Source organism: Nicotiana tabacum, chromosome 5 (assembly GCF_000715075.1).
Source record: "Nicotiana tabacum cultivar K326 chromosome 5, ASM71507v2, whole genome shotgun sequence".
In the NCBI taxonomy this organism is placed as follows: Eukaryota; Viridiplantae; Streptophyta; class Magnoliopsida; order Solanales; family Solanaceae; genus Nicotiana; species Nicotiana tabacum.
In genome coordinates, this window is record NC_134084.1 from 81,804,594 (window position 1) to 81,823,990 (window position 19,397).

At 34.1% G+C, this 19,397-nt stretch overlaps 1 protein-coding gene, 1 long non-coding RNA gene and 2 other non-coding genes across 4 annotated transcripts; 3 read left to right on the forward strand and 1 right to left on the reverse strand.

The window, feature by feature from the left end:
* Positions 1 to 5,255: 5,255 nt before the first annotated feature.
* On the forward strand, positions 5,256 to 8,970 carry LOC142181181 (uncharacterized). The gene is made up of 2 exons (XR_012709600.1): positions 5,256 to 5,600; positions 8,515 to 8,970. It is a non-coding gene; the product is annotated as an uncharacterized LOC142181181 (long non-coding RNA).
* On the forward strand, positions 5,509 to 5,621 carry LOC142181379 (small nucleolar RNA U19). Its single transcript, XR_012710046.1, has one exon. It is a non-coding gene; the product is annotated as a small nucleolar RNA U19 (small nucleolar RNA).
* LOC142181427 (small nucleolar RNA SNORD36) lies at positions 5,989 to 6,068 on the forward strand. The gene has a single exon (XR_012710078.1). It is a non-coding gene; the product is annotated as a small nucleolar RNA SNORD36 (small nucleolar RNA).
* Positions 8,971 to 10,253: 1,283 nt separating the features above from the next.
* Positions 10,254 to 12,173, reverse strand: LOC107792342 (uncharacterized). Its single transcript, XM_016614553.2, has 2 exons — positions 11,249 to 12,173; positions 10,254 to 10,606 (listed from the first exon to the last, which is right to left on the reverse strand). Exons 1-2 carry the CDS (start codon positions 11,924 to 11,926, stop codon positions 10,490 to 10,492), a joined length of 795 nt encoding a protein of 264 aa, XP_016470039.2. The 5' UTR covers positions 11,927 to 12,173; the 3' UTR covers positions 10,254 to 10,489.
* Between the last annotated feature and the right edge of the window lie 7,224 nt (positions 12,174 to 19,397).

A 19,397-nucleotide genomic window follows, 5' to 3' on the forward strand; every position in this document is an offset into this window, starting at 1 on the left:
CAAAGAATATGGTTAACAACTCCTAACTCACTTTGCCACAGAATCCTTGTCAAATCCTTGTTGAGATTATGAGATGGATAAGTTGTGTTAAATTTCATTACACAATGACAGTTAAAAAGTTAGATACTCGTTAAAATTAATTCTTATTCTCCTCATTCTGTTTGTTTAAAGTTCAAATCGTTGATTACTTATATGTTACTCAGCATTGAATTCGTTTCTTACCATTGTTAGTTACGTTTCTTACAATTTGTATTACTCCATTAAGTGATTCTTGGTTGAAATGTTTATTACTCTATTGTCTATTCAGTGATTCTTTGCAGCTAATGCTTCTTGCACCACCGATTGCTGAAGCTAAATCTATGTAATACATGTATAAAATTTAAATATGCAAAGGTCTTGATTTCAAATTTTACTTATTGAAATGAATGTTTGGTTGACTATCGAAGCCGTACAGAACCAAACAAGAAATAACAAATCATATCCAATTACTTTGATATGATATTTGGTATATTTAATTGATAAATCGAATATCAATATACAAAATTATAGTTTTTAAATACGGTATCAAAATACCGAACGTCCACCCCTAAATAATAAGTGATCCCCCACACGTAGGCCATATAGTTCACAAAGACATATTTGACAGTTGAGAAAATCATCCATATAATCCAGACAGCTCAATACACCACTCCTCCACCCAATAACTCCAGTATTTTAATCCATAAAAAACTTTTAAATTTTACCCTTTAAAATATCACATGAATTCTTACAAGAATGTCGAGAATCAAAGTACAACAATTTTTGTTGGGAAAAATTTAGACATTTAACTTTTAACATCTTCTAAAATAAAACTTACATATTCAACTAGAAAATAGGAGTTCATTTTTATATCCCACTTGGCCTCCGGTTTTGACATATGGCGCCGGCTAATTTAAATTCCTGCCGCATTAACCTATTTAGAGTAAAACGCTCTCTATTATAACTCTTTTCATACCTTGAACTCTAGATCTCTAGTCTTATTAATTCCACTGGTTAAAAAATACATAAACCAAAGAGAACCCCACAAATGAGCCAAAAAACTGTTGGCTACAGCTGTGTGACATCCCAAAGACAAGCAGCCACCCTGTCTACTAACGGGCAGCTTCACGGGCAGCACCAAAACCTCTAATAAAAAAAAAAACCAATAGTAGCTCATATCTTTTGAGTCGTGTTATGTGGTTGGACCAACGGTCTCCCCAGGCACCACTGCCCGTAATACCACACATCTCATTCGTTATATAACCCTTAACCTGAGGGTTCAAAATCGATCCGAAACCGAAAATCGAATCGAACCGAAGCTTAATGGCTTAATGGCTTAACGGCTTAACGGACGGGGACCAAATTAAAATTTTTTTATTAACGGCTTATCGGTTTGGGGGCGGATTATTCAATTTTCTTAACGGCTAATCCGTTAACCCGTTAAGAATATATATATATATATATATATATATATATATATATATATATATATATATATATATATATATAATTTATTTTTATTTATATATATTAAATATAAAAAAACAAAAACCCTTGAATAAGTCATGTTCTTAATAATGCATATAAAATGGTAACGGGGAGAATATTAAATTTAAAACACCACGTCAAACCATTATATGTTTCTTTAATATTGCAAAGCTACAATCTACTACGTACTATATTTATGCTATCAGACATCTCGCTTTATAAAATTAAAGTCAACCGTCATTTTGTAACTATTCTATCCAGACCGCGTGCTTATGCATGATTCGCCGTAGTGTATATGTAAATGATAACTTACAAGAATCTCGCATGCACCAAAAAATAATTAAGAAGATATATTAAAGCCGAATTAATTAGGGGAGGCACTACATTCTATTACAAGGCTGAAGTGGTGGTTGATCACTTTTAATTTCCCTCTTGCTCCCAAGCAATTAGGACAGCAGCGAGCAGGAGATGAATGGGCGTTAGCATTTGGTACGGGGAGAGACGAATGATAATTAGTACTTATTTTTAGTTTTATAAATCTAGAATCATTGATAATTTTGCTAGGCCGATAAACCGCCCGATAAGAGCTAAACCGATATCAATCCTCCTGATACCTTATCGGGTGGCTAGCGGATTAATACATTTAAAACCGTTAACCGATAAGCCAAACCGTTAAGAGTAAATAACCGCCCAATCCGCCCGATAAGCAGCCCTACTTAACCCCACATCCACTTATTCGTCGTCCGGTTCTCCTCAAACTCTTGCATTCTTTTCTTCTTTCAACAATTTGTTTGTGATTTCGTTTTTCTCAAAAGTTTGTTTAATTTCTTCAATATTTCAATGGAAGCAATGAAGATGAATGTTTTCTTGGTGGTTCTGATGGTCGTGTTGGTGGCCATGTCCGGTATTCATAATGTAGTTGTTGTGGATGCGCCTGCACCTGCTCCTGCCGCGGATGCTTCCATATTTGTACCGACCGTCTTTGCTTCTCTTGTAGCTCTTGCATTTGGGCTTCTCTTCTGATTGAGCTAGCTTGCATGGACATCGACTAATGGAGTATATATAAAGCTCTTTGTCCGTCCAATAAATATTTGATTTTATTTCGTAGAAGTAACTTGTGTAGAGTTTTATGTTTTTATTAGCATTTTAATTTCAACTCAATCTTCCTGTTCCAAGATGTCTAGTTTCTTGGTGTGTTCTCATATGAGTCCGTTAGGTCATTGAGACGAAGAGGTTGAGCTTCATCTATTTGTATATTTTTTGTATTGCTTTTCATGTTTAACTCATTGGGATATTGTTACCTTACACATATAATCTTATGTTATCTTCTTCTCCTATCTTTCTGTTGAAAACATAATTAAGTAAATAATGCTCTCTAATAATTTAACTTTCAGATGAGATGGTTACACACTTCAACGTAGTAGTAGAGCAAGTAGAGTTCGAGCTCACTGCCACCTAATATATACAAAAATCAAGTCCGCACGTAAGGGGCATGTTGAAGACATATTTAAGTAAATAAAAGTATGTTCTCTCTAATAACTTAAGCTTTTAGATGAGATGTTTATACACTTCAATACTTTCTTCCTTTCAATCAAAAGAAAGCAAAATTGAAACTGGTGTAAATTAAAATTAATGAAACTGGTTCTGATTTCCGATGCATAAATTAGTTTTTCTCACAACTATGAGTTGAGATGACTGTTACCCTAAATTAAGTATAACAAAATGATGCTGGTGACTGAATTGAATTTAAGAATTTGAATTCTTCTGAAAATTGCTATAAGAACATCAATACTATCCCAAAAATCTTTGTGCATGAAGCCATAGTTGTTTAGCACCTTTGCCAAGAATTGGTGGTGGACATTATAAAAGAGAAAAAAGATGATTCGAATTCTAAGATTTTTTTACTTAAAAGGAGTAAAAAAAAATTATCTGTAAATAAATTAATCATTAGTCTGAAAAATAAGTCAGATAATTTACGATTACACTAAAAAGTTTTCTACATTGTTATTCCACATAAATTAATTATTTAAAAAAAATGCAACTACGATTGGGAAGCAATTTGGACATCTCATTCTTTGTATGCCTCATATTTTGTCGGTGCAGTAGCTCGAAGTATGTGGGATTGCCTCTTTTTTGTCTCTTTTTTTTTTTTTTGCTCTCTTTTTGTTTGTTTGTTTGGTTAGGAACTTTAGGATTTTTTTTCTTTTACAATATCACGAAGGTGCAAGTTGAATGCTCTGATTGTGGTCCTTTCTACGAACGAGAAAGGGGCAAATAAGAAAAATCTTACAATATTGTAAATTTATTTAATTATAATTTTAGAATAAATTAAAGATAAAAGTCCTTCCTTCTATTTTTGTATATTAGTTATATCAATTCCTTTTATTTTATATTGGTTTTATTTTCTTTATTTCAATGTTATGTGTTGGAGACACGATGTATAATTTTGGACGGCGAAATGCTTTAAACCCCATAAATGACGAATGCTAATCACAAATTTGAATTTGCTAAAATGAACAATAAAAATTTCGAATTGTCTCTTTGAAGTGCAAAACCTGAACTTAATAACACAAAATAACCCTTGTGTTTATAAAAGTCAGGGGTGGCTCAGCATTGTTGGTTGCGTAAAGTAAAATTTAATGAGAGACCTTAATTTTTTTATAAATAAAAATAAAATATTTTTATTTGAAGTACATTTTTTTTAACTTTTTTTAGATGCACAATTATTAATAATTTTCTAATAATCGAGTTAACCTAATAATCCTTTTTTCAACTGATAATACTGGTAATCCAATCCAGTTAGCTTCTCGTGAGACATTGTTGATCCTATACAAGATTTTATCAATTTTAATTTGAAAAAACTTCTTTCCCCGATGCAATTGTTATAGTATATTTTATTCTATAAGGAATATAAACATTGAAAAAAAATCAAGTCTTGTTATCTTATTAAGTAAGTCGATTAGAGTTTTATCTTCTACTTGTAATATTTTCTTTAATGTTATATAATTTGAAAAATAAGTCTAAACTATCATGCCAGAGTGGCTATTATGTTTTAATCAATGCTAAGTCAATATTTTTCCTGGTTTTTATCAACTAGTAATCTCAATTTTTACCCACTAAACAAAAAATTAAAAATATTTGTGTATGCTTCAAATTATTCAAACTCAAGGGTCAATATCAATAACAAATTAATTATTTTTTTTTAATTTTAACTTTAAGATAATCAATTTTTTATATAAAATATTGTCAATTGAAAATGGGGCTCCCAGAATTTAGGAGCCTAAAGCCACTGCTTGGGTTGCTTTACCCTTCAGCCGGCGTTGATAAAAGTATCGACTTAATCCTTAGAGTTCCAAATATTCAAGTTGAAATCATTTTGCTTGGCCGCCTATCAGCCTTTGAACTCTAGACCTAGTGGTGTGGAGAAAATTTCCTTAACAACTATGACAAATTAACTCCCTCAATTATTATTAGGCCTAAACACCATCAACAACCATTGCAAGAACAAACTGCTAACCACAATTCTTTACAAATTATTGAATTATATCAGGTTGTATGTCTTATTTCTAAATAACGCAGTATATGTCTATATTGACATGTACTAGAGCATATGAGACAAATGTCTTTATAAGTTATCATACTATAACAGGTTTGTATGTCTTATGTTTAACTCGTTATACTTACATGTACTATATGAGACTTTGAGGATATATTATTGACAGAGACAAAACTCTTGGGGCCATATCACATCAAAGACCAAACTTTATGGACAAAAAAGTGAATTATATACTCCAGGCTCCGCTGATGAAACCCTAAAACCCCTCCTTAAATCATCATATTGTACCTACCATTCAGCAGCAATATCACAGTATTAGTTTCACTTTGCTCTCTTCTTCTTTTCTTCTGCATGTAAGGAATTTGCAGTATGTTTTATGGACTAATAATTGTTGTTACCAAAATGCCTCTTTGAGTAGCCATATGGACAAATTTTAGCTATTTCATATTTGGCTTAGTTAGGGGGCAGAGACTAAACCTTTTTGATGCAAAGATTCAATCTTTGAAGGGACTCTTTGTTCTTCTTCATCAATTGTCCTGTAAGCATCTTTTGAACACTCTGTTTAATCCCCTCTTCAAATCTTGTGTATGTTTCATTTTTTTCTTAATGAAATCCAAAAGGGTATATGAATTGATTGTTTTTGCCTCAAGAATTCCCGATTGAGTTACTGAAAAAGTCATTCGGTTCAGACAGGGGCATATAGTAATAGAAAGCAAATCTTTGAGCTGAAAAGTATCAAAGATTGATTCTTTAATGAATTAGTTTGAGGGGTTTGAACTATTTCATTCCTCTCTTCTGTTCCTTTTCTATAGGTTCTTTCAAACATTCAATATTTATAATTTATTATTGACCAAGTCCTAAATTTAAAGTTCATTTCTTTGATAACATTTGTTGTTTTACAATTTTTTGTTTTGGTATATAATAAGAGGCAGATGATGATTTATAATTATTTGGACTGATCAATCTGTGATGATCCAAAATTCGAGCTTTTTAAAACTGATGCCTCCAATTGCTTTTTTTTAATTTTTAATTTTTTAAGCATAATTTAGGTTCTGGCTTGTTCTGTATTTTATCCCTTCCAATAATTTGCTTTGCTCGTTGTAAAGCTAATTTGCAATTTAGTTCTAAGTGGCAAGATTTTGGGAGAATCTGTGACTTAAGATCACAAGTTTGAGCCCTAGCACTGTGCAATACGGACTAAACAACTAATTTGCAATTTAATACTCTTATTAGGTAGTTAGTGTTGGAAAAGTTTGCAATATTTATTAATCAGTAGTACTAATTTGTAGATCACAAGTCACTGTTTAAATAAACATCATTTATATTGAATGGTTGAATTAGTTCAATCAGTCCCTTCCTCTAGTGACTTTGATAATAACATAAAGTAAAATAAAATATATATATGAAACTTGTGTTAAACATATTGATTTATCAGTTTATCCTTAATAGCATAGTCCGGATTGGAATGTAATTCATCTTTAACAACAGCAATCCTAATCCATAGTTGTATTCAAAATTATCTCACTGTCACACATGCATCATTCTTATTTAGATGGTGCACCTCTAAGGTGAAAATAAAATATACACAATATTTTTTTGAAACATCTTGATAGCTGTTTGAGCCGGTTTGGATTAGCTGATTTAAAGTAGCTAACAAATATTATGTGTCGAAAAGCATTTTTACGTGTTGAAACTGATTTAATAAATAAACAATTACGTGTTTGGGTACAAGTACTGAAATTTACAATAAGTTGTTGCAATATTTGATTAAAAAAATGTTGATAAGCTCTTTTTCTGTTAAAATGACTTAAATAACCTAAGAATTATTTACATTTATAGGTGTGTAATTTTTTCAAAATTTTAGATTCCAGATCGTTTCAAATACAAAATATTCTATTTGCCATTTTATTTTAAATATAATTGTGCTTAGATAAGATAATTTTTATGAAAAATAAAATTTATTATATGATAAGCATATAATCATAAGTTATAATAATTAATAAATTGATAAAAGTCTCTTAGTAAAAAATAAACCTAAATAGAACAAATTAATTGAAGAGAAAAACATTATCTTCATCACCACAACATTTAGAAAGCAATACACAAAAATTTTGATGTTTCCTCATTTATTACATATCGTTCAAAGATTAATACACGATCACGTAGATATAAGTATGCAAAGGAATAGAGAATTTGCTTATCTTAAATAGTAAGTGAGAATTGAAGAGTTGAAGACTTGAGGAGGGGGAGGGGTTAGGTTGAGGCAGTGAGTATCGATGTAGGAGTTTTGTTTTAAAAAGAAATATTTTAAGGATAAAATAGTAAAAATCTTGGTCAAACTTAAAATGCTTATAAGTTAAAAATTCATAAGCTGAGGGTGACTAGCTTATGGCTTTTGGCTTATTTTTGACTTACAAACAATTTTAATTTTACCAAATATGTAAATAAGTCGAAAAGTGCTTATAAGCTAGTTTGACCAACTTATAAGCTTAGCCAAACATCCTCTTTATCTTTTATAGTGTAGTATTTCATAGGATTAGTTACCTCCTATAACAAAGGCTGATACCTTATTTATTTTAAATAAATACCTTTTAAAAAATTATATTCCATAATTACTTTTTGATTTTTTATAGCCAAATATCTATTTATGGACACCTCCTACTCTTGAGCCATAAAATAAGCTTTATACTCCCTCTGTTTCATATTATATGAGGTAGTTTGACTCGGCACAGAGTTTAAGAAAAAAGAAGAAGACTTTTGAAACTTGTGGTCTTAAAAGCTTAAGGGGTAAAAAGTTTGTGGGGCCATGATATTTGTGTGACTATAAAAGCTTCTCATTAAGGGTAAATGAGTAAAATGAAAGAGTTTAAAGTCGAATTATTTCCAAATTCGGAAATGTATCATTTGTTTTGGAACAGACTAAAAAGGAAAGTACCTCATTTAATATGAAACGGAGGGAGCATTATTTTTCTCTCTCATATCCTTTCAAATTTCTCTTATCCTCTACCCCGTATTTATTCTCCCTTTCTCTACTTCCCGATCTCATATCTTCTCTTTCTTGAAATATCTCAGCTGTGTTTTAAGATCTATACACTACAAGAAAACACAATTAGTACGGTTTTAGCTGGAAAGTTCAGATCCTTATCTAATAAGCAAATCGGAAGCAATTTGTCAATGATATATACGTTAACAAAATATTAGAAAGCAAAGTTGATTTTGAGAGTGTAAATTTTGGAGAGTGAATGGAAAGAGCCCATTTCTGCAAAATATAGATGGTTTGATTGGAACAGGACTTGTGGAAACAGAGGCCATTTCATTTACCTGCTTTTGCTAGAAGTATACACATTCCAGGCGTGATAGGAATTATGGTCATCTATCCTTCTAAATTCTACCCTATTTCTCTGAAATTTCTTGGGGATCAACTTTTCTGTTCTTTATTTTTTCTTTTTCAGAAAAAAAACCATTATTCGCTCCATCGTCCATCCTAGAAAAAGGCAAAATATTGGTTGTGGAATATGAGGGTCAACACATCTGCTCTCGTACAAAATTAGATATTACAGCAATAACTATTACTGTTATGCCTAATTTCAAATAAGTTGGAGTTAACTAAGGCAACCGGAGGCAACGGTGACGGCGAGCGAGGACGGAATACTGATGTTGCTTCAACGAGACGACATTAGGGTTGTTCTTGAACAAAAACGACGAAGTTGGGGGCTGAGCAACTTGAATTTTCTGTTAATATATTTCAATGTATCTCACTGTATTTCATCGTATTCATTGTCTTTTTTTTCCATTGTATTTCAATGTATCTCGTTGTATCTCATTGTATTCATTGTCTTTTTTTTCATTGTATTTCAATGTATCCCGTTGCATTATATGTATTTCATTGTATTCACTGTCTCGTTATATTTCATGAATGTATTCATATGTTTGTTTTTAATTAATATAATTTATGTATTCAGATGTATTATATAATTTCTCTGAAGATTGCTATGTTTTTGGGGTATTTTTCGGTTGAGAATCTTTTTTATAACTGGAAATACAAATTTTGTGTGTTATAATTGAGTTTGTTGAGTTATATTAGGAGTCTACTATGTTAATTGATTCACTTTCCGTTTAAAAACAGTGTAATCCACTGTTTCACGTCGTGAATACAGTCGAATACAATAATTTGTCCAGTTGTAATCCCATGTTTCACGCCATGAATACAGTCGAATACACTCGAATACAAAAATCTGTCTAGCTGTAATCCTCTGTTTCATGCCTAGAAATGGTACTGTATTCATGAATACAGTAGCTTAAATACATCGAATACACTCTAAAAAATCTGAAAATATAGCTATAGGAAGTAATATAGTAAATGGTAGCTACAACTAGCTAATAACCACTAAAACATAATGGTTTCCGAAAGTTTCTCTATTTCATATTCCAAATTGAAATGTAATTTACTTTTAACAGCTATAATAATTCTCCAAAGATATTATAGCTTAGCAATTGCTAAAACTGACACTAGTTAGTGTTTTCCAGAACACGAACAAAGCCAAACACAAATAAAAAGTACATGAAACTATGGGTGTCTAACGGGCCGGGTCAGCCCATTTTCGGATCGGCCCAGACCGATTAAAACGAGAATCAGTACAAGGGGGCCGAGTGGGGCTAGGTTAAAGGGGTAGGGGGTTGGTCCGTTTACTTAAATCCTACCGGTTAACCGGATCGGTCAAATCCGATCAACCAAAATCCCTGTAGAACAGGGTCGGACCGGTTTAAAGGCTAGATTTCATTTTTTTTTTAAGGTTTTAGAGTCTAAGGCAATGCAAAACCTTTGAATTTACTCTTTTCCGTTAATTTACTTGTTATTAAATGTAAACCTTACACTTTGTAAGTTTGAATTTTGAAATAAATGTAGCACTTACAATTTACAAGTACAATTTTTTTTTACATCTTCATTGTATTCTTTATATTTTTACTTTATATTAATATGATTACAATAGTTATACAAAACACACACAAAAAAAATATTAACCCGGCCCGACCCTTTGGACCTGTAACCCTTACGGTTCATTTTTTACCCGGATGAACCTGAACCCGTTAAGCCCGATAACCCCTAACCCGTAACCGGCCCGGTTTCAAACCCGTACGGTTCAAAAAATTTCCTACCCAGCCCGGCCCCGCCCATAAACACCCTTACATGAAATTCACCACCAAATATTACATTCATGTAATAGTAATTGTTGTTCTTTAAATCTGAGCCGAACTCCAATTTCTTCAGAATAAACAACCTTATTATAATCTCATCTAGGGGAATTTGGGAATATATATATATATATATATATATATAACATATGTCTAATGATCCTTATCTATATAGTAGAATCTATTGGAACATAAAAGGTTCGACGAGGCTGATAAATATTCTGGTACGTTGTTTTAAAGAGCATCATAGTAACCTCCAACTGTTATTTGTGCTCTTGTAACTGGAACTCCTCTCACTGCTGCAATTGCTTCATTCAATTTTGTTGCATGGTCAACTACTTGCTTGATCCTCTGCAATCCCACATAAAATTTAATTAAAAAAAAGATTCTTAGATAAGATCCACCAAATATTAGTTTTTGAAAAGATAATCAAGAATAAGGGAGTCACAGGAGTTTTATGATTATCTCATTTAAAAGTTAACGCTGCTAAAAAAGAAAAATGACAACATGATGCACTAAGCTTTTGTTATGCGCGGAGTCCGAAAAAAAGCCGAACCATAAAAGTCTATATATGCGGTCTTACCTGCATTTCAGCCGGAGGCTATTTTTACGGCACAAACCCGTGACCTCCTCGTCACATGACAACTATACCAGTTACGGCAAGACTCTCGTTCAATATTGCTAAAGAGAGTACAAAATTAATTACTTAATTATGTCTCAAGATTTAATTCTTTTTTATTGGTCAAACATATTAAAATACTTTATTACTTTTTGGGACAGCGAAATTTGATGAAATAGTCATCCAATTCAACATAATATTAGGGGAGATAAAAGTCCTAGGTTCAAGTTCCAAAAGACAATCTTAGCTAAAGATCTTTATTTCCTCTGTCATATTATGTTAAAATATGTGATCATCTCATAAAAAATTTAATTGTTATAAACACATCTTTTATTAATTAATTATATCATGTCAATGATTTATGAAAATCAAACCTTGCCATCAGAAAAGATTTGAAACCGAAGCTTGTGCTGATTTTGCTTATTGTTTTGGTGATTGCCCATAAAGATGATGCAAATAGTAGCAGCAGCAACAACCCCAAAAGAGCAAATAGCACCAATTCCATTCAAACTCTTGTTCAACAGGTTCAATCTACCACTGTTTTCTTCTATATTCTCTGCTTCCATGCCAATTTTCTCTTGATCAACCTCCAGCACTTGTGCTTGTTCCTCAAACTGGAAAGGGTCTGCATCATCTTGGGACAAAAGGGTGTTGTTATTGGACTTTGGTGAGTCAATTTTCATGTTGTCGAATTCATTTTCCTTCATTTTCTTGAAGAAAACCTGGGAGACTTGATCTTGATTTTGCTCAGCTTCCATCATACTATTGTCACAAATGTTTTTTGAGCTGTTCTCTTTAGTGATGACTTGTTTGGTAATAACCTCATGATCATTAGCGGTTTCTTGAAAACTTGGCTCCAGATGAATTGGAAAAGGTACTGTTTGAGGATGCTTTGTTGAGTCGACAAATTGGGATGATTTTGGACAAGGGCAAATGAAATAATTCATGTTGAAATCATTCTTGGAGAAGATCATTTTGCCTCCATCATCATGGATTTGGAGGAATCCATCATCAGGAAGAAGCTCCCAATCTTCAAGATCCATTTTTTCCATGTAAAATGAAGAGAAGTGTGGGTTGATATAGATAGCTCTCGGATTCTGATTCTTTGGTTGTTGAATTATTGGAGTCAGAGAGAGTGGCTTTCATTTATGCAAAACACACCCCATTTGGTACATGTCTTCTTGCTCTATGGGGAGTGAAGGTTGAACTTTGCCTCAATGAGTTTGTGATGGATACTTCTCATTCTGATGGATATTTTTTTTTACTTAGTCTAATTATTCGATATCTGAACTCACATGACCGACTAATTCAAATTCGTATTAGTTAGGGTCTAATAAATAATCCCTAATATTTTTTTTTCATTTTATAGATTCGAGCTCATAATATTTATTTAATTAAAATGACAAAAGAAAATTCATTTGTCTCATCATAATGGAATCATTTAAGTTGAAGCTTATCACCCAATTTAGGGATGGTCCAGAGGGACCCACATAGAAAGAATCCTCTTTTGTTGGGCTACTGGATATTTCTTTTGATTATCAATTGGATTTTTTATATCTTGATTTTAATTGCTTTAATAGTTTAATGTCACTTTGGATAAAACAGAACCATAGTATGCCCCAACTTTGGAGTAAACTTCTCAAAGTCCTTATGTTTGATCTATTCGTAGGTCTATAGTAAAAAGTCCGCTCTTCTAATTGTTTTTTTTTTCCAAATGGCAAACTCAAAGGGATTTTTTTAGAATTTCTTTTAATTAAGAAATAAAAGAAAAGTACAAAAAGTAGAGAAAGAAAAGTTATAGATTGCTTGTGGGATTTCCCTTTGAATGGGCATTGATCATGACATCTTCTCTTTGATATTGAAACATTGTAGAAGAATCCACGATTAGGTATCTTGATTGGAGATTTATCTGCTACCAACTAAATTATAATCTAATAAAAGCCTGTAAAAGTTGATAAATTTAGGACCCTACTAAACAAAGGTCTTGTCTAAATTCCATAATGGCACTCTTTATAACAGTGGCATATGCACAACTTTGAACTACTAGTATCGGTTATTATTACAATTTATCATGTAAGAGAGTCAGAATCTCAGATTGTGATAATTAATTTATTCTAAATTGATTTATTTTGCGTTTGTAGACGTGCATACTGTATTTAACAAAAGTTATTATTTACAGCAATATCAATGTAAGGTTCGGAGAATATTTTGTAAAGTAGTATCATGAGACCCTTTGTCGCACCCTTTTTTTACAAACTTCACTAAATCCTCTTAAACAGATATAAAGATTTAGTAAAGCTTGAAAAGGGTTTTTTAATTAAAAAGTGATAAAATTGTGTGTTCAAAAGAAAATTACTCAGAGTCGCCACCTGACATTTGATTTCGGTGTGTCAGGTCACCGTTTTTCTAAAAAAAAATTCTTCCTTTTAAAACACTTGGACTTCAAAACTAAGCCTGCACTAGAGATTTGGGTAAGGGGTTCATTTGACTCGGGAGAAGGTGTTAGGCACTCCCCAAGTCCCGTGAAGGTCATGGTTGCGTACTCGATCTAGTTGGCTTTTAAAATATTCGAGTTGAGGTAAACATACAGAAAAAGAAAATAAACATACATGAGGCTCGAGGTCGTCCCCACCTAATAAAAGATGAATAAAAATAAAAATAAAACACTATGAGTTCTACTATCGATCTCCAAGTATAAATACTTTGGGGCATACCCCGAAATAAAATATGTATAAATTCTTCGGGCATTCCCCGGATAAATTTAACTAAAATGAGCGACCTCTCACCTTAAAAGAAATTAAAACACAAACGTCCTAAAGGTTTGCCTACCAAAATGAGAACGGCCTACGCATGCTCCTATTGATTCTTAATTAAAAAGATGAAACGATGTAAAATTCATTCAATATCCAAAGTTATTTGACTTTTCTAACATGACAGAAATAATTTTCCCTTGTTAATTAAACCACGTTCAACACCTATTATGCACGTTTGATATCTCTCAATCATTTACTATAACAATCCATGTTACTAAATTTATCCATCATCGATTTTGGATTACTTTTCTGCGCAAATGTTCTCATCCCAACAAACACACTTTAGGAACTACATAGACAAATAGCTTATAACTGAACGTTTATCAAACGTAATTAAATAACAAACACACTAAGCACAAATAAGCACATCAGAGAAATTGATTAAGTAAGGAGTGAAGTAGTATCAAATTAGGAAAAGAAAAAAAAGAAATGGACCTCAAACAGGGTGTCGCCTATTCACGAGAGCCTCCAACTTTACAATTCCTGTTTGGATGCCAAATTGCTACCGCGAGCGACGACGACTGACACCTGAACCACGGACGTCTGGCCATGGAGTAGTGATGCAATAGCAAGCCATTAAATCATAGAAGAGCTTAAATGAAATCCTAGAAATCATTCCTAGTTGAGAAAATGAATATGGCAGCCTCAATAGCGCTTGAGCTAATTTTTGTATTTAATGAGGATATCCAAATCAAATCCCTAACAAAAAAGCTGTGAGAGGAAATGAAAATCCGAAAATTGATGCTGAAAACTTGAGAAAAATCGATCTGGACCGTGACTACAAGCCTCCTAACCACGAAGTCGACTTAATCGGAACGGAATACCACCGTGAACGACCTCGACAATGGCTATTTCGTGGCTAACTTCAGTGACCGTTCGGAGGTTTCCCTAATTTTTTTTGGAGTGGTTTTTGTGTATTTTTAGCTAGATTTCATGGAGGAAAAGCACAATGGGGGGTGGAGGGGTTCGATTTTTTTGGGAGTTGCGGCTGGGGTCCTCCCTCTAGGTCTAGGTTTTTTGATTTTTTCTTGTATATTATCTTAAATGGGTGTCTAGGTTTGGGCTTTTGAGTTAATGGACTACGGGATTGGTTTAAGTGGGCTACAAGCAAGACTAAATTGGTCCAAAAACTAATTTTATTCTCTCCTCCTTTTTGTATATAAAAATAATATAGCAAATAAGATAACTATTAAGAATACAACTTAATCTTACTTAAGAAAATAACTATTAAAAATAATACTAACCGTTTAAAACAAACCTATTTTTGGTATTTTTTCAAGATTAAAAATGACTACAAAGCCTTAATGAAACTATTTTTTGTAATTTTCATTTATGTGATAAAAAAATAATGTAAAAGAGTCAAAATTAGTTGAAATAACTATATTAGGCCTAAACTAAGTATTTAAGTGCTAAAATATGTAAAATCTTGGGGAGGGTCAAAAATTACATGTCTACAGCTGCCCCTCTTTGACTGGAAATACGAAGTATTTTTAGACAAAAAATGACTAGACATATTTTTTGACCCGACCCTTATTTAGAAAGACCAAAAACTAAGAGAAAGGAAGAGAATGTGACCGAGCCCTAGTATCTTAGCTGCCTACATATCCTTGGCTATAAAGGAATCAGGCCACGTGTAGTTCATAAGTGAGAAGGACGATGGAGTACCGAGGTGGAGAGTCGAGTGAAGTGCCGTCGAGGTTCCGGTCCGCAGTTCCTGCCGTCACATAAAAAATAAAAGGAAAAATTACAGCAAAGTAAAAGAAAAATACAAGATCCTATCTACTTCTTGTCTTGAATCTTCCTTGAATCTCTACTTGATCTTCAACATGAGACTGAAAAATGGACCATGTTCTTCAGGCGGGCTCCTGATACTTCTTGAATTTGCGAATTGAAAGTAACTTTGAAATGAATTCCCTCGTTCTCTAGGTGGGCGTCTGCCGATGACTTAACTTGAAATGAATTCCCTCGTTCTCCAGGTGGGTGCCTGATTGCCAAAAACTTGAACAGTATTCCCTCGTTATCCAGGTGGGCGCCTGATTACCAAAACTTAAATTGTATTCCCTTGTTATCCAGGTGGGCGCCTGATTACCAAAAACTTGAATTGTATTCCTTCGTTATCCAGGTGGGTGCCTGATTACCAAAAACTTGAATCGTATTCCCTCGATATCTAGGTGGGCGCCTGATTACCAAAACTTAAATTGTATTCCCTCGTTATCCAGGTGGGTGCCTGATTACCAAAACTTGAATTGTATTCCCTTGTTATCCAGGTGGGCGCCTGATTACCAAAAACTTTAATTGTATTTCCTCGTTATCCAGGTGGGTGCTTGATTACCAAAACTTGAATTGTATTCCCCCGTTATCCAGGTTGGTGCCTGATTACCAAAACTTGAATTGTATTCCCTCGTTATCCAGGTGGGTGCCTGATTACCAACAACTTGAATTGTATTCCCTCGTTATCCAGGTGGGCGCCTGATTACCAAAACTTGAATTGTATTCCCTCGTTATCCAGGTGGGCGCCTAATTACCAAAAACTTAAAATGTATTCCCTCGGTATCCATGTGGGCGCCTGATTACCAACAACTTGAATTGTATTCCCTCGTTATCCAAGTGGGCGCCTGATTACCAAAATCTTGAATTGTATTCCCTCGTTATCCAGCTAGGTGACTGATTGCTAAAACTTGAATTGTATTCCTTCATTATTCAGGTGGGCTCCTGATTGCTAAAAACTTGAAATATATTCCCTCGTTATCCAGGTGGGCGCCTGATTGCTAAAACTTGAATTGTATTCCCTCGTTATCCAGGTGGGCGCCTGATTACCAAAAACTTGAATTGCATTCCCTCATTATCCAAGTGGGCGCATGATTTCCAAAACTCGAAATGTATTACCTTGTTCTCCAGGTGGGCGCCTGATTTCCAAAACTTGAATTGTATTCCCTTGTTATCCAGGTGGGCGCCTGATTTCCAAAGCTTGAATTGTTTTCCCTCGTTGTCCAGGTGGGTGCCTGATTACCAACAACTTGAATTGTATTCCCTCGTTATCCAGGTGGGTGCCTGATTACCAAAAACTGAATTGTATTCCCTCGTTATCCAGGTGGGCGCCTGATTACCAAAACCTTGAATTGTATTCCCTCGTTATCCAGGTGGGTGCCTGATTACCAAAAACTTAAATCGTATTCCCTCGTTATCCAGGTGGGCGCCTGATTACCAAAACTTAAATTTTATTCCCTCGTTATCCTGGTGGGTGCCTGATTACCAAGAACTTGAATTGTATTCCCTTGTTATCCAGGTGGGTGCCTGATTACCAAAAACTGAATTGTATTCCCTCGTTATCCTGGTGGGCGCCTGATAACCAACAACTTGAATTGTATTCTCTCGTTATCCAGGTGGGTGCCCGATTACCAAAATTTGAATTGTATTCCCTTGTTATCCAGGTGGGCGCCTGATTTCTAAAGCTTGAATTGTATTCCCTCGTTATCCAGGTGGGTGCCTGATTACCAACAACTTGAATTGTATTCCCTCCTTATCCAGGTGGGTGCCTGATTACCAAAACCTTAATTGTATTCCCTCGTTATCCAGGTGGGTGCCTGATTACCAACAACTTGAATTGTATTCCCTCGTTATCCAGGTGGGCGCCTGATTACCAAAACTTGAATTGTATTCCCTCGTTATCCAGGTGGGTGCCTGATTACCAAAACTTGAATTGTATTCCCTCGTTATCCAGGTGGGCGTCTGATTACCAAAAACGTGAATTGTATTCCCTCGTTATCTAGGTGGGCGCCTGCCATTACAACAAAACAAACAAAACAAAAGAAATTTTCTGGCCCAGTTTGGAATCTGGGCACATCTGTGAGTGTTAATCGAATCATGTTACCTAAAGAACTCTAAGAATTTAAAAGCTAAATCCCATTATCTAGGAGGGCCCTAAAAACTTCAAATTAAATCTCATCTTAAGAGTGACAACTTTAAATCTAAATTATATTTCATAATGGTAGAACTTACGCTAAATCTTGTTATCTATGAAGGTCTTGAAATATAACTAGATCCCATTATCCAGGAGGGTCTTGAAAGCTTAAAATTAAGTCCCATTATCCAGGAGGGTCCTGAAAATTTAAAACTAAATCCCATTATCCAGGAGGGTCCTGAAAATTTAAAACTAAATCCCATTATCTAGGAAGGTCCTGAAAATACGAGAATGAACTCTCCTGAGCCATGTTTTCTTCTTGGAGGATTCTGAACCGAATTTCTTGCCCCTGAGCCATGCCTTATTCATGAGAGGGTCCCTGTGGATTAAAAATTTTTCTTGCCCCTATTTTAGACGAATAAAAATTTTGTTAGTTTGAAACGTGGTGGTTAGTTTGTGGCAAAATTGCTGAGTGGCTGCCTTTGCCACTGCCAAGATAACTTTGATTTCAACCTGGACGACATCGACTATTATCGATTGCCCATTTTCTTTCAACCCTTATCACAGAAAATACCTCTGCTCCATTCGATCCCAATATCCTCTATCTGTTGCATTTTGCTCATGAATTGACATTTACCGAACTCTTGCATTTCACATAAATCCCAAAGCATGTTGATTGTTACCAACTCAATGCGCATACCACTTTTCCCTGACTTATGCCACTTTGATGCGCTAGCCAAATTTGTTTTGTGCAATTGGAAAGCTGGTAGCAAATTTTGAAGTCATTTCTCACTTGTTCTGACCAAACAGACTCAAGAAGGGACTCAAACAAAACGAGAGGAACAAAATAAGGGACAAGGGAAAGAGATGATACCTAACAAGAAAATTACGAAGTAGAAACTTATCAGATGAGGATACCAACTCTAATGATCATGACATGCACCTTTGGATTAAGTGGCCTAATCTCTCAAGCAAGTCTAATATTCAACTCTTGTTGTACCTCTTTGCTGTGAAACTGGGCTTCAGCGCTTAAATTGTCCCATTTGATCCACAATCCTCAGTCGACTTGTAGTGCCCTGAAAGTTTTCACTATCAAGCCTCTCTCATTTTGCTCTTTTCTTAACTCACCGTTGCCTTGCGGTTCCCCTGAGGGTTTTTACCGATAAGACTCTCTCATTTTATCATTTTCTCTCATTGTGTTGAGAACAAAGGTATTACCCATGATGCAGGAAAATCATACTTTCACCACACACTTAATTTGGCATCCTCAAAGATTAATCAGAACGTCTTTCTTTGGACCGTAATGTAGGCTTTTGGACAGGGTTGGAAAGAAAGGGTGGTATGAAGGCTCAAAATAATTTAAGATAAAAAGGGTTCAAAATTACAACTTTTGGAATCAGACTTTTAGGCAAAATTAAAACTTCTGCCCCAGTTTCTTGGAGTTTGGGGAATCTTTTTTTTGAATTTTTGCTTTGATGGGATTTCTAAGAAAAACTGTCCCACTCTTGACTTCGGGGATCATGAAATATTTTATTTGGTGTGATCGAACCGTAAGGCTGTCTACATATCTTGTGGTGACAAGAATCAGGTCAAACGTAGTTCAAAAGACAAAGTTGTTTTTTTCTTTCCCTTTTCCCCTTTTTTTTTCTTTTCTCTTTTTTTCTTTTTTTTTCTTTTCTCTTTTCCTTTTTTTTCTTCTTTTTCTCTTTTCTTTTCCTTTTCTAGTTCCTGACTCTATTTCTGATTCCAAAAGAGGGGTATAAAACAAAAATTAGAGCTCAAAATGGGTAGCAAAGGATAAAAGTGTTT

Coding starts and splice junctions, on each gene's coding strand:
- LOC107792342 (XM_016614553.2), bottom strand. CDS start 11,926: ATGGAAAAAATGGATCTTGAAGATTGGGAGCTTCTTCCTGATGATGGA. Junction 10,607..11,248: donor AAATCTTTTCTGATGGCAAG/GTTTGATTTTCA, acceptor GTGGGATTGCAG/AGGATCAAGCAAGTAGTTGA.